At 43.4% G+C, this 19,883-nt stretch overlaps 1 protein-coding gene across 1 annotated transcript in view; it reads left to right on the top strand.

Annotated features, from left to right (window-relative positions):
- Positions 1 to 19,883, top strand: part of LOC126252741 (dipeptidase 1-like) — a 1,484,085-nt gene that overhangs the window by 823,454 nt on the left and 640,748 nt on the right. The window contains exon 5 of the mRNA XM_049953644.1: positions 5,222 to 5,396. Coding sequence (XP_049809601.1) covers positions 5,222 to 5,396 — 175 coding nt within the window. The remainder of the gene's footprint in view (positions 1 to 5,221; positions 5,397 to 19,883) is intronic.

Below are 19,883 nucleotides of genomic sequence, written 5' to 3'. Positions count from 1 at the left end.
TGTGGCACTCCTGACTGTACCCTTATCTCTATGAACACTCGTCGTCGAGGCCAACATATTGGGTTCTGTTACTTAAGAAGTCTTCAAGCCACTCTCATAAGTGGGAACCTAATCCATATGCTCTTACCTTCGATAACAGTCTGCAATGAGTCACTGTGTCAAATGCTTTCCAGATTTCTATAGATAAAGAATGTATCAAATTTAAAACTTCCCCGGTGTACAGATTGTTCTATAAAATTTCGAGAAAACTTGTGGATGTCGTTAATTTGATAGTACGATATCTCGGCCATGCTCGGGTGAAAACTGACGAGCAATACATTAAGCCCCCTAATTAAACGCCCACCGGCACAGACGTGGTGTTCTTATGGGTACTGCACATGCGATGCTTGTGCAGATGCTCTTCTGCTGTGTGTGTGTGTGTGTGTGTGTGTGTGTGGTGTGTGTGTGTGTGTGTGTGTGTATGCTGCTCTGCGCGCCCTCCGTGGATTGTTTATGCAGGGTAAGACCGCAGGTAGGTGCCGATTACGCAGAGCCCAAAGTGTTTCTACAACCGGGTCCCTTTCAGAATTTAACTGCGATAGCTAACTTCTTTGCTTGGAGAACGCGAGTATACCACTGATGTTCTACAATGCGACCCTGCAATGCACGCGCGGTTCGCAATATCTACACTACTGGCCATCAAAATTGCTACACCACGAAGATGACGTGCTACAGACGCGGAATTTAACCGACAGGACGAAGATGCTGTGATATGCAGGTGATTAGCTTTTCAGAGCATTCACACAAGGTTGGCGAGGGTGGCTACACCTACAACGTGCTGACACGAGGAAAGCTTCCAAGCGATTTCTCATACACAAACAGCAGTTGACCGGCGTTGCCTGGTGAAACGTTGTTGTGCTGCCTCGTGTAAGGAGGAGAAATGCGTACCATCACGTTTCGGACTTTGATAAAAGTCGGATTGTAGCCTATCGCGATTGCGGTTTATCGTATCGCAACACTGTTGCTCGCGTTGGTCGAGATCCAATGACTGTTAGCAGAATTTGGAATCGGTGGGTTCAGGAGGGTAATACGAAACGCCGTGCTGGATCCTAACGGCCTCGTATCACTAACAGTCGAAATGACAGGCATCTTATCCGCCCGGCTGGAATGGATCGTGCAGCCACGACTCGATCCCTGAGTCAACAGATGTGGACGTTTGCAAGAAAACAACAATCTGCACGAACAGTTCGACGACGTTTGCAGCAGCATGGACTATCAGCTCGGAGACCATGGCTGCGGTTACTCTTGACGCTGCATCACCGACAGGAGCAGCTGCGATAGTGTAATCAACGACGAACGTGGGTGCACGAATGGAAAAACGTCATTTTTTCGGATGAATCCATGTTCTGTTTACAGCATCATGATGGTCGCATCCGTGTTTGGCGACATCACGGTGAACGCACATTGGAAACGGGTATTCGTCATCGCCATACTGGCGTATCACCCGGCGTGATCGTATGTGGTGCCATTGGTTACATGTCTCGGTCACCTCTTGTTCGCATTGACAGCACTTTGAACAGTGTTAGTTACATTTCAGGTGTGTTACGACCCGTGGCTCTACCCTTCATTCGATTCCTGCGAACCCTACATTTCAGCAGGATAATGCACGACCGCATGTTGTAGGTCCTGTACGGGCCTTTGTGGATACAGAAAATGTTCAACTGCTGCCCTGGCCAGTACATTCTCCAGATCTGTCACCAACTGAAAACGTCTGGTCAATGGTGGACGAGCAACTGGCTCGTCACAATACGCCAGTCAAATTGGTTCAAATGGCTCTGAGCACTATGGGACTCAACTGCTGAGGTCATTAGTCCCCTAGAACTTAGAACTAGTTAAACCTAACTAACCTAAGGACATCACAAACATCCATGCCCGAGGCAGGATTCGAACCTGCGACCGTAGCGGTCTTGCGGTTCCAGACTGCAGCGCCTTTAACCGCACGGCCACTTCGGCCGGCAATACGCCAGTCACTACTCTTGATGAACTGTGGTATCGTGTTGAGGCTGCATGGGCAGCTGTACCTGTACACGCCATCCAAGCTCTGTTTCATTCAATGCCCAGGCGTATCAAGGTCTTTATTACGGCCAGAGGTGGTTGTTCTGGGTACTGATTTCTCAGGATCTATGCACCCAAATTGCGTGAAAATGTAATCACATGTGAGTTCTAGTATAATATATTTGTCCAATGAATACCCGTTTATCATCTGCATTTCTTCTTGGTGTAGCAATTTTAATGGCCAGTAGTGTAAGATATGCAGCATTCACTTCCAATCCTCTAAACACCTCCTTAGCGCAGATCTAATTCGTCTCTAACAGGTCGCAAAAGCCATGATAGTTTTGAAGGAGGACGAAAGATTTCTTGTAATTTATGTCTTCTTAATATTCTGTCTATTTTAGCTGAAACATTTCCAATATATGGTAGACGAGCAGTCGTTCTGATTGCCCCATCCTTTGCCTTGTTCTGTCGTTTGTACGTCAGTAGCGCTGTGTCTACTTGTTGAGACGAATATCCGTCTTTCAGAAACACAGTTAGCAGATGTTCCAGTTCAGTTTGCAGGCTGTGTGTTCGGTGGATCGACGTTTTGAGAACGCCCAACGGTTGTGCAGAATGATGGCAACTAGTAGATGGAATCTGCCTGTTGCCCTTCATCCATAGTTCGCAGTATATCGTTTGAGAAAAGGGCAAGCTGAGTTTCGCACAAGTGATGCAGTTGAATCATTGAAATACCCACATGTGACTGGAAATTTTCGAGAATTGGTTAGAGAATTACTAAAACTATATTCAGCATTAGCGCATAGTTTTTTTTCCAAATTTATTTGATTTCAGTACAGTAGACGAGTCATAATCACATTAAATTACAGAAAGTTTACTCGACTAGTTTCGGTGAAGCTCAGAAACCATTATCAAATGTAAGTGTAACAAGTATGAAATAAGTCTGCTATAAATTATGAGAGCCTGAAATATAAGCAACATATAAACACAACACCTTTATCATAGGAAACAGTACTGTGATCATGTTAAATTAAACGTCGCTATGCAGTAATGGCGAGAAAGCAGCAGAATTGCAACTGATCGCTGTGGAGCCTTTATCTAAACGTAACATTAAAATCTTAACGTCAAGAGGTGACCGAGACGTGTACCCAATGGCTGTCCATACCATCACGCCGGGTGATACGCCACCTTGCGATGACAAATACACGCTTCCTACTACATGCATAACGAACCTGACCAGTGAAAATTTTGTCTTGGAAATTCTGCTGTTATTCTGAAACATACTTCTCTCAAGTATGAGGTGGAATCGTTAACTGAAGTATCAGAACGGATCTTGACGATTTTAATTAAATAACAACATCCATGCACGAATATTGTATAACAGTATCTGTGCACATTGTCTCCAAACAAAATGGTAGAGGCAGAAATCACCACATCCCAAAATCTTAAGATGTGGAGATTTTTGTCTTAGAGTTGGTTAGATGTTACTTACACTGCAGGATCTCATAATAGCAGACTTATTTCATACTTGTTACATTTGATAATGGTGACGGAGTTTCACCGAAACTAGCCATGTAAACTTTCGGTAATACACTGCGACTGTGGCAAGATTACTGCAGTGAGGTCAAATAAACTACTGGCCATTAAAATTTCTACACCAAGAAGAAATGCAAATGATAAACGGGTATTCATTGGACAAATATATTATACTAGAACTGACATGTGATTACATTTTCACGCAATTTGGGTGCATACATCCTGAAAAATCAGTACCTAGAACAACCACCTCTGGCCGTAATAACGGCCTTGATACGCCTGGGCATTGAATGAAACAGAGCTTGGATGGCGTGTACCGGTACAGCTACCCATGCAGCCTCAACACCATACCACAGTTCATCAAGAGTAGTGACTGGCGTATTGTGACGAGCCAGTTGCTCGGCCACCATTGACCGGACGTTTTCAGTTGGTGACAGATCTGGAGAATGTGCTGGCGAGGGCAGCAGTCGAACATTTTCTGTATCCACAAAGGCCTGTACAAGACCTGCAACATGCGGTCGTGCATTATCCTGCTGAAATGTAGGGTTTCGCAGGGATCGAATGAAGGGTAGAGCCACGGGTCGTAACATATCTGAAATGCAACGTCCACCGTTCAAAGCGCCGTCTATGCGAACAAGAGGTGACCGAGACGTGTAACCAATGGCACCCAATACCATCTCGCCGGGTGATACGCCAGTATGCCGATGACGAATACACGCTTCCAATGTGCGTTCACCGCGAAGTCACCAAACACGGATGCGACCATCATGATGCTGTAAACAGAACATGGATTCATGCGAAAAAATGACGTTTTGCCATTCGTGCACCCAGGTTCATCGTTGAGTACATCATCGCAGGCGCTCCTGTCTGTGATGCAGCGTCACGGGTAACCGCAGCCATGGTCTCCGACCTGATAGTCCATGCTGCTGCAAACGTTGCGGAAGTGTTCGTGCAGATTGTTGTTGTCTTGCAAACGTCGCCATCTGTTTACTCAGGGATCGAGACGTGGCTGCACGATCCGTTACAGCCATGCAGATAAGATGCCTGTCATCTCGACTGCTGGTGGTACGAGGCCGTTGGGATCCAGAACGGCGTTCCGTATTACCCTCCTGAACCTACGGATTCCATATTCTGCTAACAGTCATTGGATCTCGACCAACGCGAGCAGCAATGTCGCCATATGATAAACCGCAATCGCGATAGGCTACAATCCGACCGTTATCAAAGTCGGAAACGTGATGCTACCCATTTCTCCTCCTTACACGAAGCATCACAACAACGTTTCGCCAGACAACGCCGGTCAACTGCTGTTTGTGCATGAGAAATCGGTTGGAAACTTTCCTCAAGTCAGGACGTTGTAGGTGTCGCCACCGGCGCCACCCTTGTGTGAACGCTCTGGAAAGCTAATAATTTGCTTATCACAGCATCTTCTTCCTGTCGGTTAAATTATGCGTCTGTAGCACGTCATCTTCGTGGTGTAGCAATTTTAATGGCCAGTAGTGTAAATTGGAAAGAACTTACATACAGTTGCGCTCGTTGAGTCAGGCATGTCTAATTACAAAACATCTGCGTTTCTTTTTCGAGAGACGTTATAGCTGGGCATCTCTGGACACGTGGTGGTGACCGGTGGCGGTGGCCTTGTGCTTTTTCGCAGTGCTGGAGCTGGACTACAAGCAGTGGCTGGCGCTGTGCGGGCTGCTGATCGTGGCGGCGGCGCTGGGCGTCGGCGTCGGCGTCCCGCTGGCCCTGGAGCTGCGCTCCTCGCGGCTGCTGGAGGCGCGCCTGCAGGTGGTGCGCCGCATCCTGCGCGAGGTGCCGCTCATCGACGGGTACGTCTATCTGTCTGTCTGTGTGGCCGCCGGCCCTGCGCTGCGGGCGCGGCACCTGCTGAGGCGCAAAGTAAGGCGCGGGAATGACTCCTCATCAGGTGGCAGACGACACACTGCACACTGCATAGCGCGCGCCACACCACGCCGACATTAACCACCTTCTGTCCTGTTCTGTTCGCATGTTCCCTCATGTTTTCATCGTGACTCCCACAACTACGTCTACATCACTGCACTGCAATTCACACTTGCGTGTTTGGCATACAGGGTGCACAAAATAAAATAGCCCTGAAGGATATTACACGCACATCAAGACTAACAAGGAGACGGCACGAACGTGGTGTCGGGGATTTGTCCGTAATTTTGTGTGGTGAAACAGGACCCCCAACACCTCACGTGGTTAAAGTATTAGGACGCAGTACTTGGTAAATCCCGAGAAAAATCGATCCAAAGTTCCCTAGGTGCCTTATGAGCGTAAAATGTTAGTTCACTGCTGAGCTGCCGTCTCGCCTACATGTTTAGTGCTCGACCCTTACGCCAAAGGTCTCGGGTTCGAGTCCTCCTCCAGCAATTTTTTTTTTCTTCTGTTTCTTGCAACATTGCAGCGCGTTGTTACAGGAGAATCGTGAAATTAATTCCTGGGAAGATTATACAAAAATTCATTCTATAATTCACCATCAGTTATCGTCTCCAATATTCCGAGACATGATTCAATATGCCTGGTTTGCCTCAAAATTGCCAGAAACTCGAAACATTTTCGTAAATGTTAATGGTCCATGTTTTTGTACAGATTTATTGCAAACGCTCTGTGATTGTAAAAAATCCGCTTTTATATGTTGCACAAGATGTCGCAAAAATTATTGCTTCTTTTGTTTGTTTTTTTGTTTTTACGATAATTACCATTTCGGTTCTTGTTTATAATTATTATATGTATAAAAATGGAATGTTTTCCAATCGACTTTGTTAAAAAGGCAATGTTTCTCCTCGTATACTTTACAATGAAAAATGGAAAACCCACTGCCATGAATTGTGTTGCAGGACAAAAAGACAATAATTTTTATTCAATAATGAAACAAATTTGTTAAAGATAATGTAGCTTTGGGAAACTTTGTGAATAATTGGTGGAATAACCAAAGAAAATGAAACACAAGAAAAAAAAAGGTGCCAGAGGAGGAATCGAACACGAGACCTCTGGCGTAAGAATCCGAGCCCTAAACACCTACGCCAGAAGGCAGTTCGGCAGTGTACTAACATTTTATACTCATAAGGCACCTAAAAAACTTTGGATCCATTTTTCCCGGGTTTTTCCGGGTAGTGCATCCTAATATTTTAACCACGTGAGGTGTTACGGGTCCTCTTTCACCACACAAAATTGCGGACAAATCCCCGACACCACGGTCGTGCCGTCTCCTTGTAAGTTGGGCTGGCTGTCCCCGTCCGAACAGGCCTTCAAGGCCCAACGGTATCGTCCGACTGTCGTGTCCTCCTCAGCTCACAGCTGACAGTGCATATGGATGTGGAGGGGCATGTGGTCAGCATACCGCTCTCCCAGTTTTCGTGACCAGAGCCGCTACTTCCTATCACGCACCTCCTCGACTGTCCTCATAATGGCTGAGTGCAGCCCGGTTGCCAATCCCGCTCGGCAGACCAGACGGTTACCCATCCAAGTGATGGCCAAGCCCCACAGCGCTTAACTTCTGTGATCTAACGGGATCCGGTGTTACCACTGCGGCAAGTCTCTCGGCCTGTCTGTCTTAATATGCATGGAATATTTTTCGGGGCAGTTTTACTAGGGCATGCTGATAAGCAATGCCTAAGAATTTTTTATCAGAAAATCTTAAACATTTTTAAGCAAAACAGAGGTCACCAGCATTCCGTCTATTTATTCTTCTCGTCTACACATTTATTTCTCGACATTGTCACCGCGGTTACCAACACATTTCTCCCGACGAGGAGCTAGTTTGTTGATACCGTCACTGTAGCATGTTTCACTTTGTTAACGGAGCCACAGTTTCACCTCTGTTTGCACAAATTCGTCACTATCAAACTGAAGTCCTCGAAAATATTTTTTAAGTTTTGAAAACAGATGGAAATCGGATGGAGCCAAGTCGGGACTGTATGGAGGGTGATCGATGAGAATGAACCCAAGGTGTCGACCATTGTTGCAAATTTCGCAGCGTTCGTGTGTGGTCTGTCAAAGTCATGCTGTAAGAGAGGCTACTTCATGTGCGAACCAACTCCTCGAATTCGAAATCCCGCCACAGCACTTGTTTCTCACGCACGGACATAGTTACATTACACACTCCATTTTAAACGCTACATTTACGATGCCTCTAGCGACAGACGGCTACAAATATGTACACATCTGTAGAAATAGAAATGTAAATGTATATGTACACATCTATAGAAATAAAATTGTAAATATTCGTTTCTTCAGTATTGTGGTTCTCCGAAAGTTCTTGCCTGACATTTTAGAAATTTCGACACGACGTTGACTTCGTGAAACGTTCTTAGCAGACAGGAACTCTTATTATTTATTTATTGTCTTATGATTAGAATACTACTAAGAATTTACTATAAAAATAATCAAGGCTCAAGGTCAGACACAGGGACGAAGACGAAATGCACAGAGGGGTGGGAGGAATTGGACATAAAAAATGGAAGATGGAGAGGGAGAGATAGGAGAAAGGAAACGATCGCCAGAGAAAGGGAAAGGATGTGACGGGCAGAGAGATGAGGAGAAAGAGAGGGCAGAAGGGGAGAGAATGCGCAGAGAGGGAGAGGGGTGGAGGAGAACATGGACAGAGAAAGGAGAGGGTGGTAGACAGAGAGAAAGGGAGCAAGGGGGATATGGACAAAGAAAGCGGGAATGTCAGATGGACAGAGGCAGAGGAAAAAAGGAGATTAGGACATATATTCAATTCCCATAGATATTAAAAACGTGTGATTTCACTCTTCTTTCGTTTACACCTAAGGAGACTAAGCCACATGAAAGTGCGGCCGGGTGCCGCTAGTAAAGAAAAAAAGTGAATCATAACGACGTATGTTTTACTTGAAGAGCTTTAAGAGCTCTCACAAAAAGAATTCGGAAGCATAACTTTTCAGCACGGTCTGGTATTTTTGCCATCCTGTACAACCACACTCACAGTATTTCTCTACCTTATCATTCTCGAATAAAATGTGGCAAAAATTAACGCCTAAATTTTCCGTGTAATCTATGTTTTCTCTTGTTTTATTACGATGGTCATTTCCCCATATGTGGATGAGAGTCAATAATATTTTTCTGCATTCGGAGGAGAAAGTTATTGATAGAAATTGTAGGAAAAGATCTCGCCGCATGGAAAAACTCCTTTATTTTAATGATTGCCACCCCCAGATATCGTACTATATGTGTGACCCTCTCTCCCCTAGTTTACGATAATATAAAACGAGCTGCCCTTTCTTTGAACTTTTTGGATATCATCCGTCAGTTGTGTCTGGTAAGTACCCCATAACACACATCAACAATGCAGAAAAGGCAGACAAGCGTAATGTATTCAATGCCTTTACTAGATACGTTATGTGTTCCGCCAATAAAGCAGTCTTTGTTCGCCTTCCCCCAGTTTTTGTGATGCTTCTAATTTAAGTTGTTCGTAATTTTAATTAGAAGCTATTTATTTGAATCCTCAACTGATATGTTTGAGTGGTTTATAGCAAAACCGAATAATGAGGGATGCTTAAGTGGGGGAGAATGTTGTACGTATAACATAGAGTATCTAGGAACAAATGCTGAATTTTGGTCGCTAATTCAGTCTAGTGACTGATTTTCAAGTGACATGAAGGAACACGCACTAGGGACTATCATAAGCAGTTTCTGCTCATTTTCTACAGTTTTTATTGTTGCACCGCATGAGGTTGTGTTTTGTGCAGAATTTGTAAGAAATTTAGAGTTCTGCACATTTAACTCTAAAATTATTTGTAATGCATTGTTAACTGTCCTGTTACGTATTTTATGGCAAGTAAAATTATACACATTTTTAGAACTCACTGTAGAACATGTCGACAGTAAAGCCATACTTCGTCGGTGGTGCACATCTTCTACCTTGAAGTAGAAGAAGCTCTTATACCATGGAACACGTGATAATTGCACATTGATCGAGTTTCGTTAATGTCTTAACAGTTTTACCTGCCTTGAAAATGGGAACTGGAGTTATTTCCCAATCGCTTGAACTTCAAAATGTATTTAAGTTGTAATTTGCTCTATTTAATCTGATTTATTGGTGTGTATCAGAGTAATAATGTAACAGATAGACGATAAAATACACTATTGACAAAATATTCTTGATTGAAACGCTTTTAAATTTCAGTAAAATATTTGTTCCTAGGTACATGATCATGTTGTACCCTGGAACATCTTTTTATTGTTGGAGAAACCTTAATTTTTGAGAGTAATTTTTGTAATTTCAAAATAAAAGACCCCAGAACATAAAAAAATTAATGTCATCGTTTGAAAGTTGAATAAGAAAAGTTTTGGTCATATGTAAAATCGGTAAGCGGATCTAAATCCCCTATTCAGTCACTCGTTGACCACGATGGCACCGAAACAGAGGACGACCGAAGAAAGGCAGAAATACTGAATTCAGTGTTCCGAAACAGTTTCACTGCGGAAAATCGTAACACGGTCCCTGACTTCAGCCGTCGCACGGACGCCAAAATGGAAAATATTGAAATAAACGATATCGGAATTGAAAAGCAACTGCTATCACTTAGTAGCGGAAAAGCACCCGGACCAGACGAGATACCCTTAAGATTCTACAGTGATTATGCTAAAGAACTTGCCCCCTTTCTATCAGCAATTTATCGTAGATCTCTGGAAGAACGTAAAGTACCTAGCGACTGGAAGAAAGCGCAGGTCGTTCCCATTTTCAAGAAGGGTCATAAATCAGATGCGAATAATTATAGGCCTATTTCGCTTACGTCAATCTGTTGTAGGATAATGGAACATGTTTTGTGTTCTCGTATTATGACGTTCTTAGATAATACAAATCTCCTTCATCATAACAAACATGGATTCCGCAAACAGAGATCATGTGAAACTCAGCTCGCCCTATTTGCCCAAGAAATTCACAGTGCCGTAGACACTGGCGAGCAGATTGATGCCGTATTCCTGGACTTCAGGAAGGCATTTGATACGGTTCCGCACTTACGTTTAGTGAAAAAAATACGAGCTTACGGAATATCGGACCAGGTTTGTGATTGGATTCAGGATTTCCTAGAAGAAAGAACACAACATGTCATTCTTAACGGTTCAAAATCTGCAAATGTAGAGGTAATTTCGGGAGTACCGCAAGGAAGCGTGATAGGACCTTTATTGTTTACAATATACATAAATGACTTAGTTGACAACATCGGTAGCTCCGTGAGGCTATTTGCAGATGACACGGTTGTCTACAAGAAAGTAGCAACATCAGAAGACTCGTACGTACTCCAGGAAGACCTGCAGAGGATTAATGAATGGTGCGACAGCTGGCAGCTTCCCCTAAACGTAGATAAATGTAATATAATGCGCATACATAGGGGCAGAAATCCATTCCAGTACGATTATGCCATAGGTGGTAAATCGTTGGAAGCGGTAACGACCGTAAAATACTTAGGAGTTACTATCCGGAGCGATCTGAAGTGGAATGATCACATAAAACAAATAGTGGGAAAAGCAGGCGCCAGGTTGAGATTCATAGGAAGAATTCTAAGAAAATGTGACTCATCGACGAAAGAAGTAGCTTACAAAACGCTTGTTCGTCCGATTCTTGAGTATTGCTCATCAGTATAGGACCCTTACCAGGTTGGATTAATAGATGAGATAGACATGATCCAGCGAAAAGCAGCGCGATTCGTCATGGGGACATTTAGTCAGCGCGAGAGCGTTACGGAGATGCTGAACAAGCTCCAGTGGCGGACACTTCAAGAAAGGCGTTACGCAATACGGAGAGGTTTATTATCGAAATTACGAGAGAGCACATTCCGGGAAGAGATGGGTAACATATTACTACCGCCCACATATATCTCGCGTAATGATCACAACGAAAAGATCCGAGAAATTAGAGCAAATACGGAGACTTACAAGCAGTCGTTCTTCCCACGCACAATTCGTGAATGGAACAGGGAAGGGGGGATCAGATAGTGGTACAATAAGTACCCTCCGCCACACACCGTAAGGTGGCTCGCGGAGTATAGATGTAGATGTAGATGTAGATATGAAACCTCTGTTACATTGCTGGCTAGAGGAAAAGTCTCAGAAGTGTCCCTAGGATCAATGCCCTCCCCTACTCATGTGGAGGACCTCACACTTATGATTGTTCAGGGACATTTGTCGAATAGCCAACTACGCAGACGTCTTCTCAGTCGTTCTGGAATTCTTTTTGATCTTCTGATGATATACTAGACGGTAAACGCCGATATCATCTACCAACAATCCAAGAGAGGCGTTCAGATTGTCTCATAAGCAGTTATATAGATGAAGAACAGTAGAGGTCCAACCAGGCTTCTATGGGGAATCCGTATTTAGCTTCCTTTTCACTAATTAGCTTTCCATCAGTCACTACGAATTGTGACCTTACTTAATGAAATCACTAATCCAGTTGCATATCCGCTGCGATATTCCGTAAGCTCGCAATCTACTCGTAGTTTGAAGAAACTCGTGAGGACCTGTGTCAAAGCGTACCGGAAGTCCATAAATACGGAATCAACTTATGATACCGTGTTGATTGCACTCGTAGTCCGTGTGAATAAGGATACAGTTGTGTTTCACAAGAACAATATTTTCTGAAACGATGCTGGATATTTATCGATAGGTCGTTTCCTTCTAGGTATTTCATAAAGGTGGAACATTGTATGTGACACGAAGTCCTGCAACAAATCGGATTCACTGATATTGATCTATAATTCCACAAATTACATCTGCTTACTTTCTTGTGTAATGATGCCACCTGTCAACTTTACAGACTATAAATACGTTACTACGCTAAGCCGAAGGTACGTGCTTCCAAAATATTTAAGTTGTCAGCTGTTTCTGATTCGAATTCTAGGATACTTACAACATTTTTTGCGGTGAAAAAATGTCGGGAACTGTGTTCAGTAGCTCCGATTTCACGTCACTGTTGTCGGTTGCACTACCACTGCTAATATGCATTTATATGCCACGTTACTCGTGGTAGCAGGAGAATGGGAGCGCAGTTTTCTTCGGTTACAGCTTCTCTAAATTTACGCATCAGTGTATCGTGAGAACTGCATCGTCATTCATCCAAGGCTTGCTATTTGAGTTCCCCGTGTGTCTCTTTACACTATATGCTGAGTCTCAGCTGATTTACAACATTCCTGGCAGCGCGCCACTGAACTCGTTCGACATGTCTTGTCATGTCCACTTGATAAGGACTTTGCAGCAATACTCTAGAACTGGCCGCCCTAGGATCTTGTAAGTAATTTCGTTTGCAGATGGACTGTACTTCCCCAGAACCCTTCCAATACATCTGAGCCTTCCATTCGCATCCCCTAATGCTAATTTACGTGATCGTCCCATTTCGTATCTCTTCTTAGAATTACTCCTAAATAATTAAACGATATGAAGTGCTCACTAGTCTTGCTAGTCTTGTAATCACATGCTGTGGATCCTCTCTGTTTTCTGTGGCATCATCTTATAATCACTGACACATAAAAAGGGACCGCCATCCGTTATACCAAGTGAAAATCTACTCCAAATCTTTTCGCAGTCTCTTACGGTGGACCAACATGTCTGGGTGAGTGGTAATCGTAACCCTATTTTCTGAACCAAGTACGTCGTTTAACGTTTTCAGTACGTTGTTGGTTGATCTGAAGTTAACGTTGTTTCCCGTGTACAAATAACAAGGGTCTTCTGAATGTTGTAATTTAGTACAATGCTGTAATCAAAATGTGGTTTTCGAACCATCTTTCCCTGTCTGTTGTTAGACAATACTAAATATTTCATAGCATGTTCTCTCTCTTAGTGAAGAGAAACTAACAGTTTCTCCACATGTTCCAGTCTGCTCTTCATACATTCTTTGCGTTACACAGTCCAAATTATCTGTGACACCAGATTACTAAACTGCACTCTGTTATTTTATCATAAGAATCTCTCTTTATGCCTTTATCATCGTTTTGTTTATCTTGAACGCAGACTCAGAGCTGAGTAGTCTTCATAACTTCTCTGTGTTTCATTTGAAGTACGGTTTCGTTGGCTCGCCCAGAGAGTCAGTGCTACTGTGAATATCAATATTTTGGCTCTTTGTACTTTTCCTCGTAACCTCCCCCTCACTTATCAACCTTAATGGCAGTGAAAAATTAAACCGCGTGCACCTAATGGGAATTTGGGAAAAGCAATCGTCACCGAAGTTAATTTGTCGGTGAAAAGGGAGGAAATGGTCACATCTATATGAAAGGAAAAATGCAAATGAAACTGGTGGAAATTAATTTTGAGAAAAGGGTAAAATTAATAAAGAAAGTAAATGTGCGGTCGTTAGGTTAACAATTAATTGGCGTTAAATAGATATTTGAGAGTTGGGGAAATGGCTCTGAGCACTATGGGACTCCACATCTTAGGTCATAAGTCCCCTAGAACTTAGAACTACTTAAACCTAACTAACCTAAGGACATCACACACATCCATGCCCGAGGCAGGGTTCGAACCTGCGACCGTAGCAGCCCCGCGGTTCCGGACTGCAGCGCCAGGACCGCACGGCCACCGCGGCCGGCTAGTTGGCGAAAATTACTGTCGCCAGTCCTATGGACAACTACTAAAATAACTGAAAATGAAAGATTAATGCACATATAATTAGCACTAAAAGCGTGGCAACTGAAGGTCGACATGTGTTGTATGAAAACTGAATGTTTGTCAGAAGTAATAAATTTCGCTACACTCTGACTTAATTTAGCAAAAGAATTAATAAAACCGGAAAATTGAAAGTTAATTTAGTGACTGAAATTAGTAGTGAACTTTGTTTCTGAAGCACTACGATATTCAATACAATAAGGTTAGTCTTGGGCTACCTCAACAATCATTTCAAAAGCTACTTGAATCTCCGCAATTTAGAAATAAGAGATTTAACTTTGAACTTGAATTAAATGATTCTGAACAATTAACAATAGTAAAATTTAGTACGTACCAAGCTGAGCTGCAGTCACAGGTAAGCTAAAATATGGTAACAAAACTCGCACTCTTAATTTGTGCATGTGTAATCTAAATATTGTAGCCAGCTATGAATACTTTAACTGAACTTTGAAATTAAAGCAGTTTAATGGAATGATATTACTTTAATGCTGGCGTTTGAATTTCAACGACACTCGGGTTCATTCCGGAAAAGGAAGGGACCCTGCTTGGTAATGCAATTGGGACAATGAGCAACAAAGAATCATGCTACGTTGCTGTAACTTTGTGAGGCAAATTGAACAGTGTGAAAAGCTGAGGTCTGCCATACAGTTCTAAAACTTTACGTTCTACCAGTCTTCCTTGTTGGTTGATTGAAGGTTTGCAGTCGTCGATCGAGGAGGTGGCGTCAGTCACTCGTTGTCGGCCGTCGCTGTTGCAGAAGCTGGATGTTGGCGCGCCTTCTTCTCGACACGGTCACCGGGCGAAACGGGCTCTTGATGTGCGCCAGCTATGCTTCCCGTCCGCGACACCATGTCAGAAACTATCATAGCAAGTCGAGCGCAATTACATGCTGCCAAACCCCGGAAGCGCGGCAATTCGCGGGAGCGTCACAACATGCACCTGCTCCACCGCCCTACTCCAGCCAGACTCCCTCTGCCCGCGCTCCATGCGGCAGAGTTAACACTACCCAAGATCCTATACACTTTGGTTCTTCACACGACCTATCGATGTAATCGTTCGATAGCATAGTTTTCCCTAGGCCAGACCCAGCGTAAAAATACAAACAATATTTACAAAACAATAATCCAATTATACATGCCCATAAATGCATAAATATATATATATAAAAAGTAAAACAATTACAATATATAAAGACACAGAAATGTCATATCTTCAGATAACAAAATAAGGAAAACATTTATAGTACAATAGATGGAAATAGGAGGTTATGCATTTCTGGCGTTACATACTCCTTTTTTGAAATTATCAAAAAATGGCTCAAATGGCTCTCAGCACTATGGGACTTAACATCTGAGGTCATCAGTCCCCTAGAACTTAGAACCACTTAAACCTAACTAACCTAAGGACATCACACAGATCCATTCACGAGGCAGGGTTCGAACCTGCGACCGTAGCAGTCACGGGGTTCTGGACTGAAGCGTCTAGAACCGCACGGCCACCATGGCCGGCTTGAAATTATCCTCGCTTTTTTTGTTGACCCTTGACCCTTATAAAACACACGACCCACAGTTGCGGTGGCGCAGTGTACCTCTGTCTTATACGCTCAAGAGATATCCTTTCCCCACTTCCCTTTTTCATTTTCATCACAGTCTATATATTGATTTTAAATGACAATTGTATGTGGGTGGTAATTATACCTACATCTTAATCTATATGCAGGGTGATGAGAAATAATCTGAACATATTGTAAGCTTGTTGCAGGTTAGGCTGTGTTGAAAAGTAATTGTCAAAAAAATTCCATAAATTGCACCGTTTTCGATTTAATTAGCGCTGAAGTTAGCCAGTCAGCTCGTTGTGCGTTCAAATTCAAGCAGCCTTCCAGAGACGGTGTCACCAAACGCGTTCTACGTTTGCTTTTGTAACTGAAACCTATCACTTCCGAAAGAGGAACATTTTAGCTGGTAATGAGCATTTGAACAAGTGGTAATTCACGGGCACCCAAATGTTTGTCCATTACCACAGTTTAGCCCGTGCAGGTGATTGAATTTACACGCCCAACGACTAGCTCTGCTAACGACAATGTTAATTAAATCGTAAACGGCACAACGTACCGAATTTTTTTCTTAACGATTATTTCTCAGCACAGACTAACCTGCAACACTTTTACAAGCTCTTCAGACCGCTTTTCACCACCCTGTATTTAGTTGAAAATGTAGGTATAATTGCCATTCCAGTGTAATTGTCACTTAAAATAACTTTACACACTGGTGAAATAAAAAAGAAAGGTGGAAAAAGGAAACCTCTTGAGGATATAAGGCATAGATACAGTGTGTGAACACAATGGTGTCGTGAATGTTTTAGCGCCAACGAAGACAGTCGACAATAATTACAGAACAGGAGTAAAAGCAAAAATAACCGAAATATCGGTAATCACAGTAGCAGCAGGGTCCGTTGGTTTTAAACACACCGAAGTCATCGAAGTGGCGTTCAGTTTGAAAGACTTTCACCAGACCTTGGTACCACACCAGGTTTTCTAGTGTGTTTCTGAGAAAGCAAAGGAAATCGTACCGGAAACAAAAGACAGAGGTGTATGAAGGCTACTCCCATTCAAGCCATGTATGCTGAGCAAGAACATTGATTGTTTAAACGCCTCTTATGTGTGTGTGTGATTGTGATCACTACGGATGCGATACATAGGGAGTTGCAGTGTATTCCTAGATCACTCACATGAAACCAGTTGTTAATCTTGTAACAAATGGTTCAAATGGTTCTGAGCACTATGGGACTCAACTGCTGAGGTCATAAGTCCCCTAGAACTTAGAACTACTTAAACCTAACTAACCTAAGGACAACACAAACATCCATGCCCGAGGCATGATTCGAACCTGCGACCGTAGCGGTCGCGCGGTTCCAGACTGTAGCGCCAGAACCGCTCGGCCACCAGCGGCCGGCAATCTTGTAACATTGGTGAGCAGGCTTTCACAGGATAATTGGCGTCTTATGTTCTAGCACCTTCTCAGCTAGGTCCTCCGTGGATAAAGAAAACTGTGACCATACTCGTTTTGTAAGTTGCAATGTATTTATATGCTTGCTGTGGAGGATGGCCACAGAAACAAGCTCTTTAAAACTGTGACAACTCTTGTTGCTGGTATTCGTTCAAATATCTCGTTATTCCTATTTAGCAATACCAATATTCTAGTATGTGTCCACGAGAGTTTTCTAAGGCATTTCATTTACAGATATAACATTTTACCAACATCCTAAGAACGAACCGAAGAATATTACATCTTTTACCTACGACTGGGCATAAATGATAGTTCCATTTCATATCGTTACAGATTTGTTACACGCAGATGTTAGAACGAGTTGAGCAATCATTTGCGACTCACCGACATTACAGTCAAACGCCACCATGTTTTTTAGACTTGTGAAGTTGTTAACTTTCTATTTCTAAAATTGTAAACCAAGTTACCAATCTTTCTGCCAAACTGAAATCTTACGAATATCTCAATATTTGTGCAGCTTTTCCAGACAGTGCTTCATTATAGACAACTGCATCTACTGTGAAAAGTCTGAGAAGTCATTACTATGCAATACCAACCAACAGCAGTACCCACAGACCCTTCCCAGAGGCACACTTGAACGAACTTCTGTCTCTGTTCATGACTCTCCAACCAAGATAACATGCTGCGTTCTCCCTACCAAGAAATCTCCGACCCAATCGAAATTTCACTTGATAACCCAACCATATTTAGGATAGTAAGTATAGTGTGGTACTGGGTCCAATGCTTTTCAGAAATCAACAACTACGGCATCTAGATAACTGCCTTAGCTTTCAGTATATCGCGTCAAAAATTGCGAGACAGGTTTCACATGACCAATGTTTTCGGAATCGATGCCATTTGACAAGGAGACGTTCTGCTCGTTGAAGACATCAATACCATTTGAAGCACACTGAAGAGCCAAAGAAACGGGTATACCTGCGTAATACCGTGTAGGGCCCCTCCAGCACTCATAAGTGCCGCAACACGACGCCGCGTGGACTCGACTAGTGTCTGAAGTAGTGGTGCAGGGAACTGACACCATGAATCCTGCAGGGCTGTCCACAGATCCGTAAGAGTACGTGGGGGTGAAGATCTCTTCTGAACAGGGCTTGCAAGGATGCCAGATACGCTCAATAATGTTTACGTTTGGAGAATTTGGTGGGCAGTGGAAGTGTTTAAGTTCAGAAGAGTGTTCTTGCAGCCTAACAATTCTGGACGTGGGGGTGTCGTATTGTCCTAATGGAATTTCCGTCTGTCGGAATGCACAATGGACATGAATGGGTGCAGGTGATCAGACAAGATGCTTACCCATGTGTCACCTCTCAGAGTCGTATCTAGACGTATCAGACGTATCTCTCCAACTGCCTACGCTCCATCATTTCCAACTGCTTGAACAGTCCCCTGTTGACATGCGCGGCGCATAGATTCACGAGGTCGTCTCCATACCCGTACACTTCAATCCGATTGATACAATTTGAAACGAGACCCGTCCGACCTCCGCGGTGGACGAGCGGTTCTAGGCGCTATAGTCTGGAACCGCGCGACCGCTACGGTTGCTGGTTCGAATCCTGCCTCAGGCACGGATGTGTGTGATGTCCTTAGGTTAGTTAGGTTTAAGCAGTTCCAAGTTCTAGGGGACTGATGACCTCAGCAGTTAAGTCCCATAGTGCTCAGAGCCATTTTTTTCGTCCGACCAGGCAAAATGTCTCCAGTCATCAACAGTCCAAAGCCGTTGTTGTCGGTCGTGCACATCTTCTACCTTGAAGCAGAAGAGGCTTTTTTACCATTGAACACGCCATAATTGCACATTGATCGAGTTTCGTTAATGTCTTAACAGTTTTACCTGCCTTGAAAGTAGGCATTTGTGTTATTTCCTGATCGATTCAATTTAAAAATGTATTTAAGCGGTCCGCAACACCTATATAAGACAAAAAGTGTCTGCTGTAGTTGTTAGATCGGTTACTGCTGCTACATTGGCAGGTCAAGATTTAAATGAGTTTGAACGTGGTGTTACAATCGGCGCACGCGCGATGGGACACAGCAGCTATACTTGCTGCCAGAAAAAGATCCTGCAAGAACGGGACCAACGACGATCATCGAAAATTGTAGCACTACAAACTTCTGCTCTGTGTACCGAGCAGGTGCTATGGTAGCAATGACACATGAATCTAACAACGTTTTGTGAAATCGCATTCTAAGGATGTTTGCGTTTAAATGTTTCAGATAACTGATATGCAGTAACAACTCATACTGTGCAGCTAAAATTCCGCAACTGCTACGTCGTCGATGTCGTCAGTAGTGGACACCGAAACATAGTAACAAGGCCATCGGGGGCAACGAACTGTTCTATTGACATCGTTTTTCCACTTACTTTCGTCTAAGAGTGAACGGACCTAGCTTTGTGTTCGTTTGCCTCCGTCACGACGAATGAAGAGAATCGTTCAACGTGGTAAAAGTGCAACCCTTCCCCAAATTTCTGCAGATTTCAATGCTGGTCTATTAAAAGGTATCTGCTTGCGAACCAGTCAACGAAACATCGCCTTTAGAAGAAGAACACTACTAAGCAGGTCGGACTGAAAGACGATGACCTACAGAGATACAATTTTGTAACGGGAATGTTGTGGC

The sequence above is a fragment of the Schistocerca nitens genome, chromosome 4 (assembly GCF_023898315.1).
Source record: "Schistocerca nitens isolate TAMUIC-IGC-003100 chromosome 4, iqSchNite1.1, whole genome shotgun sequence".
Taxonomy (NCBI): domain Eukaryota; kingdom Metazoa; phylum Arthropoda; class Insecta; order Orthoptera; family Acrididae; genus Schistocerca; species Schistocerca nitens.
Note: the sequence above shows the minus strand (reverse complement) of the source record. Positions and strands in the feature narration are given on the sequence as shown.